The sequence below is a fragment of the Elgaria multicarinata genome, chromosome 13 (assembly GCF_023053635.1).
Source record: "Elgaria multicarinata webbii isolate HBS135686 ecotype San Diego chromosome 13, rElgMul1.1.pri, whole genome shotgun sequence".
Lineage (NCBI taxonomy): Eukaryota > Metazoa > Chordata > Lepidosauria > Squamata > Anguidae > Elgaria > Elgaria multicarinata.
Window position 1 is genome coordinate 14784081 of NC_086183.1, and position 11022 is coordinate 14795102.

Here is an 11022-nt window from a genome sequence, read left to right on the forward strand (position 1 = left end):
TCAAATGGCAGATTCCAGCACCACCTCAGGCGCAGATACCTGCCTGGTTCAAAGCCTCCATGTGACTGGACTGCATTAGGTATGATGGGGTGCACACCTGTACGCCCACCTGTTTTCCCCTACGGTGTTTTCTTGAAGCACAAGAGACTTGGACCTTACTGGAAAAGTGACCCAGTCTGGAGAGGGAGAGAGGGAAGAGGGGTGGAAGCTGGAGAGGCATTCAGATCCTCAACCTGGCTCAGGTTCCCACAGGGTACAAATGCAACCCTGCTTAGAGAAGGGTGTTTGGTCATTGCTTAGTTTGCCATTGGCTTGGTACCTGTTCTGTTTGCATACTTTCTAACTTTACGTTGGTCCTCCTGTATATTTATTTTCTAATATTTCTCCTGTACACCTAAGGGCCAGAAGTCTGTGGGCTTGCTAGAGAATAGCACCCCAGATCCTCTTGCAACTCATAGGCCCTGCCATGGCTGGCCGGTGCCTTCAAGGGAAACCCGAAATATTTTCCCCTGCCCACACAGTGGCACTATGTGAGCCACGATCTGCCCCAGGGTCCTGGGCCGCGGGGCAGAGGATTGGTTGCCGGGGATGGGAGCAGACGTTTTTGGACCGCTTTGGGTTGCTTCATAATGGAGCCAGCCCCCAGCGCCTGCCAGGGAATTCCTGATCCTACCCACCACCAGCAGCAAGCCATGCAAACCTCCCCCTTTCACCCTGGGCTGATGACCCTGCTAGGCAAAGCACGTGCTGAACTCCTGCTTTCTTTCTGGGGGTTTGCTGCAGATGCTCAGCCCACGGAAGCCGAGACAGCTGTGTGGAACCAGGTGAATGCTGTGCTGGAGGAGGCACAGGCTATCTTGGCAGAACTGCAGTCCTACACTGGAGCCGGCCAAGAGATTAGAGAGGTATAAACAGAGTTCTCCCCACTCTGAACATTGCCAGCTTCAGGGTGGGAGGTGGAGGTGGGCTCCAGTCGAACAACTGCATCTGACATGATGATACCGAGGCAGACTGAGGGGCTGACTGCAGCCTGGGTTCCATTTTCTCTTAGTCCTTGTGGGTCAGTAGGGCTCTTGGCCACCGTGCGTGTTGAGGGAGACACAGGTCCAGCTGACAGATGCGGGATAAGCGTGGGCTGGGCAGCAGTTCTCAGTTGTGGGCCAAGGCTGGGCTGACTGGTGGGACGGGCTTCTCAGGCTTCGGACCACAGGAGGAAACCGGGCTGCTTTCTCCAACCTAGTGCCCGCCGGATGTGTTGGCCACCAATGGCCCTGGTGGCTGGGAATGATGGGAGTTGAAGTCCAACATCTCTGGAGGGCACCAGGTGGGGGAGGGCTGAAATAGGGTGTGCAACATCTCCCTGCCCCCGCCCCCCCAAACCACCAGCTGTTGTTAGGCAGTATGAAAACCTTGGATTGGCCAAAATTGCTGCCAGCGCTAGGAACGTGACTGGTCAGGATAGCATGTTTGAATCCCCCTGATCTCTGGAAACAACCAGGACAACTTAATTCCTTGTACATGGAAAGCTAGCATTTCAGGGAGAACCCTTTTTGCCTCTTTCTTTCTTTTTTGCAGGCAATCCAAAACCCCAGTGACTTGCAGCTCCAAGAGAAGGCGTGGAACGCTGTGTGTCCCCTGGTGGCAAAGCTGAAGCGTTTTTACGAGTTCTCTCTTAGGCTCGGTAAGTGCGGACGCCTGCCTGCCTGCGATCCGTTGGAGGAAAACGTCTCGCAGGGTGGGAGGGAGATGTGTCAACAGAGAACGGCTTCCCTCAGTTCCTTTCTCTCGTTCTACGCTCTGCAGACGCTGTGTGTTGCCCAATTCACACGAGGCGATTGTGCTGACCTCGGCCATAGCTAGAGGGGGCTTTATCCCGGGGTGATCCCCGGGATCATCCCTGTGCATTCACATGACGCACAGGGGATCCCGGGATCAGGGTGGGATGATCCCTCCCTTGCCCCAGGATATGGCCCTACACTTTAGGCCAGCTTTTTCCGCGGTCTCGGGATGATCCCGAGACCGTGGGAAGTGTGGCCCACCATCATGGTTTGCCCAGCTTCTCGCAGTTACTTGTGAGGAACTGGGACCCACGCATGGGGCGCAGAGCTCCTCAGGAGTTCTGCGCCCATCTGGGGTGGGGTGGGGGGAGCAGGGAATTTTTTTTTAATTTAAAAAAACACTTAACTTTTGCGCACGACTGCTCGTGCGCTCCTTCCTCTTTAAAAACAAAAAAAAACAAAATGGCGGAGGTCGTAGCGCGCTGCATGTAAACAGAGGGGGAGATCTCACAATAAAAACATTGTGAGATCTTCACCTCTCCATCGTGCTAGACCGGTAGAGCTGGGATTGACCTCACCAAAGTGAGCGCCAGGTATTCAGGGGTTGGCAAGGCACTGGTGCAAGATGGGCAGTCAGTCAGCTAGGCAGGAGATGCAGAAGGAGGGAGAAAAAAAGATGCAGGGCATTTTGACCAGCGGCCTTTGGCTCTTCTTCTCCGCGAAGTGTCACCTTGCAGCAGCCATTTCCATTAAGCTACTTGAACGGTTTCTATCCCAGCTGGTCACCACAAAAACTGTTATTTTAAGAACGGATGCCTGGGCTTATGCTTTTCCTCCTCACTTTTTCTTTTTGTGTCATGGCTTTTAGACTGAGGCCAGGGACTGGCTTGTCTTGTATTAATTTGTAATCCAGTCTGTGAGCCTCTTCAGCTGGAGAGTGAAGTAAAAATACTTTAAATCAATAATAAATAGCCTGATTATCTCCCCCAGCAGGACATTCTAGAGACTGAGAAAAAGCAGTGGATTTATGAGCATCTTATGGCAGAAAGTGCCAACAGATTAGCCCATTGATGTCTATTATTATTATTATTATTATTATTATTATTATTATTTCTATACCATCCCATGGCTGAAGCTCTCTGGGTGGTTTACAATAATTCATACAAATACAAAATGTAACGTAATAAAAATAGTCTAAAATTCTTAACATAGAAAAATTAAAACAATGTAAACAGCTGAAAATAATATCCTAATAGATCTGTTTGAAAACAGCAGGCATAGATGCCTCATTATTAAATGCCTAGGAGTAGAAGGTGATCTTTACCTGGCACCCAAAAGATGACCGCGTCGGCGCCTGGCAGGCCTCACCTGACTTCCCAGGTGGCATCACCTGTTGCAGGTATCCTGGCTTCAGTTGCCTGTGGTCCCCTCCTCCACCCATCAGCCCCAGATGGTGCACAGGGAGCCTGGTGTGGAAGCTCCTGGCTTGAGCCCTGTAGCTCTTCCTGAAGACCCAGATTGGCTCTGGGATGGTTGGTGGTCATTTCTGAGCATGCTGACCACTGGGTTGTCATCTACCCTTTTGACAACCCATGTCATTGTTCCATCATGAAAAGAATGATTTTGGTATGATTGTTGATGGTTCTGCACCCTTGTCTGGGTTGTGCCAGAGCATGTTCTACCTAGGCTCCCTGGGCCTCCAGTCTCTCTCTCACACAGCTGGGCTTTAGAGCCTGAAAGCACTAAAGTGGTGCTTCTGCCTGTGGCAGGCATGGACAGCTTGTGGCCCTCCAAATGTTTGGGCCTAAAACTGCCTTCATGCCTTACCATTGGCTAAGCTGGCTAGGGCTGATGGAGGTTGTAGGCCCAAACAGCTGGAGGGCCACAAGTCGCCCTCCCCTGTCCCAGAGCCGCCCCCAGTGAAGGGGGAGGGAGGGGTGCTGTGTCCTTTCCACTTCCTGACAGACCCATTTTGCCACTTCCTTTTGAGCGAGGAGAGCCTTGTCTACACCAAGCAGGATAAGGCGGTATGAAAGCGGTCTATAAGAGGCAGGAGCCACACGACGGCTTTATAGCGGTATTGAAGTGCATGGACAACTGTTGGGGGCCATGGACACAGACCATAGGCTGCTTTCATGCCGCTTTCATGTTGCTGTACCTGCTTGGTGTAGATGAGGCTTGGTGTACCTGCTTGGTGTAGATGTACCTGCTTGGTGTAGATGAGACGCATCCCGTAGCTCAAGGCTGTGCTGGGTCTGGCCAGGGGAGCAGCTACTGCCTGACATATCGTCTTCTGCCTCCTAGAGAATGCCCTGAGGAGCTTGCTGGAGGCTCTCACCAGCCCACCCTACGCACCGACTCAGCACCTAGAGAGGGAACAAGCCTTAGCCAAGCAGTTTGCGGAAATCTTACACTTCACTCTCAGTTTCGATGAGCTCAAGGTACCTCTGAGCAGAGGCAGGAGAGAATCCTGCTGGCAGGGCAGGGGGCGGGCGGTCCGGAGACCGGGGTCTTTGGAGCTCATGGGTGGTGTTGCCCCTGGTTGCCCTTCAGGGAACGTTATCTCAGGGGACTAATAAGGAACCTCCTGCCCTGGTGGTTTCTGGATCTCAATTCTGTGGAAGGACGTTGTGCACTTTGTGCAACGCGCACGGAGACTGGCACAGGAGCAGACCCCTTTCCTGTGCCCCCCCTCCCCCCTGTCCGGAGACCCAGCCATCCTAACGGAACATCTCCTGTGTCTGCCTCTCAGATGACCAATCCGGCCATCCAGAATGACTTTAGCTACTACAGAAGAACTATCAGTCGAAACCGAATCAACAATCTGCAGGTAAGGAAACGCTTGTTCCTTCTCTTGCATCTTGAACTGGGAGGCAGACAAAAACCCAGCGGGAATGGAAGAGATGAGAATTCCAAGTGCAAAGGAACAGAGTGAGCTCAGAGCTCCAGGGGTCATGGAAATTGGCAGAGCTGGCAAAGCTTACTTTAGAGGCAGTAAGCAATCATCAACAGCTTTTGAAACCGTCTCCGCGTATTAAATTTGTTAAAAACAGATACAGTTTAAATATAAAACGATGCAACAGTTTTCTGCGTACTGGAACAAAATGCATCGATACATGCAAAATAGATGTTTTTTATCTCTGATAATTATATATGCCAGAAAGTATTCGAAAACCAAGAATGAAACTTAGGGCTGGGGGGCGCAGTGGGGCCGGTTGGCAAGGGCCTACGATTTTGAGGGGGCCTATTCCGAGTTCCCCTGGTAGAGGCAAAGATGTCTTATATACATCTTGAATAAAAGTGCTTACCATTACCTTTTTTTATAAATCGTTCTCGTTCATATGTATTTAGAACTGATTAAAAAATACTTAACGAGCTGTTTGAAATGGGCCTACTACATTTCCCATCCGGCCCGGGCCTACTACATTTCCCATCCGGCCCGGGCCTACTACATTTCCCATCCGGCCCGGGCCTACTACATTTCCCATCCGGCCCGGGCCTACTACATTTCCCATCCGGCCCGGGCCTACTACATTTCCCATCCGGCCCGGGCCTACTACATTTCCCATCCGGCCCGGGCCTACTACATTTCCCATCTGGCCTGGGCCTACTACATTTCCCATCTGGCCCGGGTCTATTACCAGCTTTGCCCGGCCCTGAACTTAGAGAATGACACCCACCCACCCCTCAACTTTTGTCTCACATTCACATTACTAATCTGTTGTAATCCGGAAGTAAAACTCCCCCACTCAGCAACTGGTCTCCCTTCCTGCCCTGCAGTTAGATGCTGAAAGTGAGGTCAACAATGAAATGGCCAATCGGATGTCACTGTTCTATGCAGAGGCCACACCGATGCTGAAAACTCTGAGCAACGCCACAACCAAGTTTGTTTCAGAGGTGAGTGACGGCCACATGCCAAGGCAGAGGCACATCAGCAGCACTGCAAAGAGGCTTGGGGCGCTGCTACCTTCAGAGGACGGCAAATCCCAGAGTTCCCTGGGTGGAGGAAGGGCGGTGAGATTGAGGTTGAGGCGGGTTTAAATGTGCAGCCTGTAGAGATGCCCTGAGAGCAGAATCTGCAACAGGGTAGAGTGTTGTTCTACTGCAGGGATTTGAGCAGGCTCTCTCCCATCAGATAGTCAGTTTGCTCTCACTGGGGAAGAAGAACACAGGCATCAGCATGCAAACCACGTCTCCTTGCTTCTTCCTTTCAGAACAAGACTCTCCCGATAGAGGACACAACTGACTGTTTAAGCACCATGGCGTGTGTCTGCCGGGTGATGCTGGAAACACCGTGAGTTCCTGCATCTCTCACCTTCTGGTCGAACACAACAACATCTTTAAATTGCAACAATTGCAATTAAAACCCAAATAAACTAAATATGCAAAATGCATAGAAAACACAGGATCAGTCCCTAACAGATGCCCTAAAATGAAAGACCTTTGCCAAACTTCTACATGCCACAAGGCAGCTGATCTGAAGAGCCTCTCTGGGGAGAAAGTTCCGCATCACAGGGGCCACCACTGCAAAAGGCCCTGCTCCTTGTCACCACCCTGAAGGATCAGGTGTCTCGAGCAAGCTGGGGGGGGGGGGGGCCTGGGCTCCACCCAAATTACTTTAAGAGTCTTGTACAGAAAAAGGCAGCTCCTCCCCCACCCCACCCCACCCCACCCAAAAAAACCTGGCAGTAAAGGGCCTTTCAGCAATGTTCAGTTGTGTCTTGCAGGGATCTTCCCAGGAAACAAACATGCTTGCCTGCAAGGGGAAAGGGTTGTGCCCTGAGAGTCCTTTGATGGGGGCAAGCTTGGCTCTGAGAAACTGGGGCCTGAGTGGATCCAGTTCAAGGCTGGAAAGGGAAGGTGCGGCATGCAGCAGGGTCACGCCGGATCTCTCATGGGCCTCTTCTCTTGCTGCGACAGGGAATATCGGAGCCGGTTCACCAACACTGAGACTCTCCTCTTCTGCATGCGAGTGATGGTGGGGGTCATCATTCTCTATGATCATGTCCACCCTGTGGGGGCTTTCGCCAAGACCTCCAAAATTGACGTGAGTGACCGTTTGGCTTTGATGGGAGCTCAAGGAAGTGGCAAAGACATAGCAGCAGAACCAGCAGCCAGCTATAAAAAGCAAGCAGCAACAAACAAACCCAGTGACCATGGTGGCTGAGTCAACGGATGCTTGTCCCATCCACCTGGTGCAGTATTTATCCTCCATTATACTGTGTGGTGACCTAGTTAGTCTTCTGGTCAGAGTTTCAGTGGTCAAGTTCAGACTGATGTGGCTGTGATGCCCCTGACTGATACGTGCACCTGCCACCCATGATGACCCGGACCGTATCCATCGCCCCCTCCTCTGTCCCGCCACAGTCAGAGGCTGTTTTAAATGGCCATCCATTCAGCCTTTTTTTTTTACTTCAGAGCAGAGGGTCATTTTGCAGCCTCTTTGCCTCACACCAGAACCTCTCAAGGGCCCCGGTGTGCCTTTGCCACACTTCTCTGGTCAGTGGGATCCCTAAAAAAAAATTCTTTCCAGGAGCCCCAAAGGGCCAGTCACGATTGGAGTTCTCCATTAACCCAAATGGATGACTGGAAGAGAAGCTTGGAGATCACTTCATCTCTTGTCCCTATCAGGACTCATTAAAAACAAAAATCTAGGAATCTTGAGCACAAGATGAATTTTAGCATTTGCAAGGCAGGTTCACCATGTTTAAAAAAGCCATTTTGGTCTCCAGTGTGGCCTTTTCAGAACATGTGGGTGATTTGGCAGGTTGAATTTGAAGGGGATTCCCTCCTGGTATCGCTCTTTTAATTCTTGGTTTCCCTGTTCCTTGAAACACTTCGTATGGAAGTCTATTATTCATTGCCAGTTGCCTCTAAAGAAACAGGAAAGTCTAGGATCTCCTTTGGGCTGGTATAACTTCCTCACAGTAGGAATGATGAGGGGCTTCTAGCAACTTGTTTCATGTGGGAAGGCACAGGGTCCTTGGGGTCAAGAAACCTGGTGGAAGAAACACCAGACCAGTCCAAGGGCAGGGCCAGGGCCAGACTATTTTGCGCCCTAGGCAGGTGAGCTGCTTTTACCCACCCACACCCACCCCAGCATACCTGGGTGCGGGGCACCATCTCGCCCGCCCAGCTGAAGCGAAGCCAGGACGCGGGGGTGGGTAGGTTTTGGCTTCAGAATGGCGCGCCCAGCCAGAAGCCACTCTGGGAGAGCGACTTCCGGGTGCATCATTCCGAAGCCGCCGCCCGTCCCCCCACCCCAGCATTCTGGCTTCGCTTCAGCTGGGCGCCCACCCAGCTGAAGTGAAGCCAGGATGCTGGGGTGGGGGTGTGGGCGTGGCTTCACTTTGGCTGGGGGGGCGCCCAGCCGAAGCGAAGCCAGGACACTGGGGCGGGTGGGCAGCTTCGGAACAGCGCACCCGGAAGCCACCCTCTCAGAGCCGCTGTGGGAGAGCAGCTTCTGGGTGCGGTGTTCAGTGCCCCCCTTACTTTGACGCTCTAGGCAGCCGCCTGAGTGGCCTCTATGGTAGCACTGGCCCTGTCCAAGGGTACCTCTAGATGGGCGCTTTCCCCTGTGGGAGCTTGGGAGTGGCGGCAGGTGACCTACATGATGCAGCCGCCACTCCGAAGCAATCCAGGGGCGAAGCCCCAAAGCTCCGCTCTAAAAAAGTCAGGCACTTACCCCAACTTTTTTAGCTAGGGGCGAGGCGACGACAGCATCTGCCGTCTGCCGCTCTTGCTACGGAGCTGCTGCGAGGCGTGCCACAGCCTATGGCGACCACTGATTGGTCGCCATTGGCTGGGCAGGGAAGGGGGTGGACCAGCAAGCCAAAAGGCCACCGGACCACCTCCGTGCCTCTGCAGACCCTTTCAAAAAAAAATAATTAAAGGGGGGTGGATACTCTGAGAGGAAGGGAGCACCCCATTCCTCTGCCTTGTGTCCCCCCCCCATTTTAGCTGTAAATGTGACCCTTCGCTTTAAGAAGAAAAGAACAAAACATAAGCCAATATTAAAAAAAACCTAACCTTGGAAGAAAGGGCTCAGAGGCTCCCAGGTGGCCCTGAACTGCTGCACGTGTGCTCAGGTGGGCAGGGTGGTGGCGGCACCTTCAGGAAAACCCGCAATTGCGCTCCTTCCGCTGTAGATGATCGGAAGGCGTGCCCATGCAGGGGGGCGCCACCTCGCGCCGCCCCTGCGCCGCTGACCTGATACCGTCAAGACAAGGGCCAGGAGAGGATTTAAATGCCCAACAGTTGGTTTTCTGTCTCCTGTGGAACTATTCACAGACAGGCGGACTGAAGCCGGAAGACCTGGTTGCTCTTTCTCAACATTTCCCCCTTTGGGTAACTAACAAGGCATTTCCTTTCCTTTGTAATGCTACTAGATGAAAGGATGCATCAAGGTCCTGAAAGACCAGCCCTCCAACAGCACAGAAGGCCTTCTGAATGCACTGAGGTAAGGCAGTCCTAGAGGTGCCTTTGAGGGCACGCTTCTGGGCAACCCCAGCATGTCCAGCATCACCCTTGGGACGGAGCTGCAAGCACTGAACTTGTATGTCGGTCAAGGGTGCGTTGCAGCGCCAGGGCGGGTGCTGGAGCGGCAGGTAGCCAGCCCTGGTGTCTTCAGAGCTCCTCTTTGGAATCCAGAACAGCACTGAGGCATTTCAGAAGATGGAATTGGCTGCACGGAAGGGAGTGTTACTCGAGGACAAAACGTTCTTAGTGAAACGGCACGCAGTAGCAAATTCTGAGCAGGTACCACCTGAAGAGGTCAGCTGGGCTAAATGACCTGGCTTTGTAGAAGGAAGTCCCCCCTGCTCTGCCCTCACAGCCCCCCTGTGCGGTAAACCAGTATTCCCATTTTGCAGATGGGAAATGAGGTGGACGGCCTTTCCGGTAAGCGTGGAAGGGGCTGGCCTGCGCCAAGCGTTCCAAACATCTTCCCAACAGCTTTGCTTTCAGGTTCTCAGCCACAACTTGCAATTGGCAGTTCCGGGAAATTGCACTTGGACAATTAGCACTTTGATTGCACAACTAGCACTTTGATTGCTTGTGCCAGTATCAGCAAGACCTGCTGAGCAGAGGACCTCACCATGAGGCAAGGGCGATGGGCTTCACTGTGCGGGGCAGAGCGGGAGGCAGGCACCCGCCTCTGCCTGGCGAAAACAATTGCCACGCTGCGTGGTGTCCAAGCATTGCTCTCTGAATCCACTGGAACTGGGGGCTCCCTCTTGCCAAGATGGCCAAAAGAGAGGAGAGGTAGGCCTTAGCTAGACTGAAGGTTTATCCTGCCTGCTCCCGGGATCCCCTGTGTGTCATTTAGATGCACAGGGATGACCCCGGGACGATCCCGGGATAAACCTTAGGTCTAGCTAAGGCTATGGTCACGAGGCTGCGTCTCCCACAACCCAGTCTGGCAGCACCCACTAGGCCGGCACTCCCCAACCTAGTGCCTTCCAGTTGCATGGGACTACAGCTCCCACCAGCCCCAGCCAGCATTCCTCTCTCCCTATATCCCCCCTCCCATACCTTCCTTTCTGCCAACATGATTCCTGCTCATAAATCCCCAGATCTTGCCTTTGATCCCAGGGCCAGAGGCCTCCCCTCCCCAGAGCACCCCCCACCCATTTCCACAGTGACCTCCTCTCCCCCTCTCCCCCCCACCCCCCCGATGGTGACGGAGTTTCCCTCTCTCACTGCGCTTCTGCCCTGCTTCTTCCTAGGTACACCACCCGGCACCTCAATGACGACACCACGTCCAAGCAGATCCGCGCTTTGCTGCAATGAACAATGAGCACAGGGGCAGGCCATTTACCAGAGACCAAGAAGAGAATGACTTCACAGAACCTTCCGCAGAAATTTTAATGTTGACGTTGCTATAAATAACCATTGGGCATCATATTCCTCATTTTGTAAAAAAAAAAGATGAAGATGAAGATGAAGAAGAGAATAACGGGGGAGATTTTAAATATATATAAATAAATATATATATACATATACATATATATAAAACGATGACAAGATAATCCAGCCAGCTCAGCGCGCAGATACTCGGTGTTCCGCCCAGGCAGAAGCGCAGTCCCTGAATATTGCCGTGGCCCCCTCCTCTTCCGCCTCGCTGTTCTGATTCTAATCCCATCCATGCTGCCAGAGCCCGACTGAGCTTCAGAAGGGGAGAAAAACAGGATTTGGTCCAAGCCGGGAAGTGAGTGAGCTTCCCTTTCAGAAGCACCCTTCTTGG

At 52.7% G+C, this 11022-nt stretch overlaps 1 protein-coding gene across 2 annotated transcripts in view; it reads left to right on the forward strand.

Annotated features, from left to right (window-relative positions):
* LOC134407884 (CYFIP-related Rac1 interactor A-like) overlaps window positions 1–10712 on the forward strand; it is a 34455-nt gene extending 23743 nt beyond the window's left edge. For both annotated transcript variants that reach the window (XM_063139878.1, XM_063139877.1), the window contains 9 exons: window positions 784–905; window positions 1576–1681; window positions 4083–4219; window positions 4531–4608; window positions 5559–5675; window positions 5993–6072; window positions 6699–6825; window positions 9167–9237; window positions 10505–10712. In XM_063139878.1, coding sequence (XP_062995948.1) covers window positions 784–905; window positions 1576–1681; window positions 4083–4219; window positions 4531–4608; window positions 5559–5675; window positions 5993–6072; window positions 6699–6825; window positions 9167–9237; window positions 10505–10568 — 902 coding nt within the window. In that variant the 3' untranslated portion in view covers window positions 10569–10712. The remainder of the gene's footprint in view (window positions 1–783; window positions 906–1575; window positions 1682–4082; window positions 4220–4530; window positions 4609–5558; window positions 5676–5992; window positions 6073–6698; window positions 6826–9166; window positions 9238–10504) is intronic.
* Window positions 10713–11022: the final 310 nt, after the last annotated feature.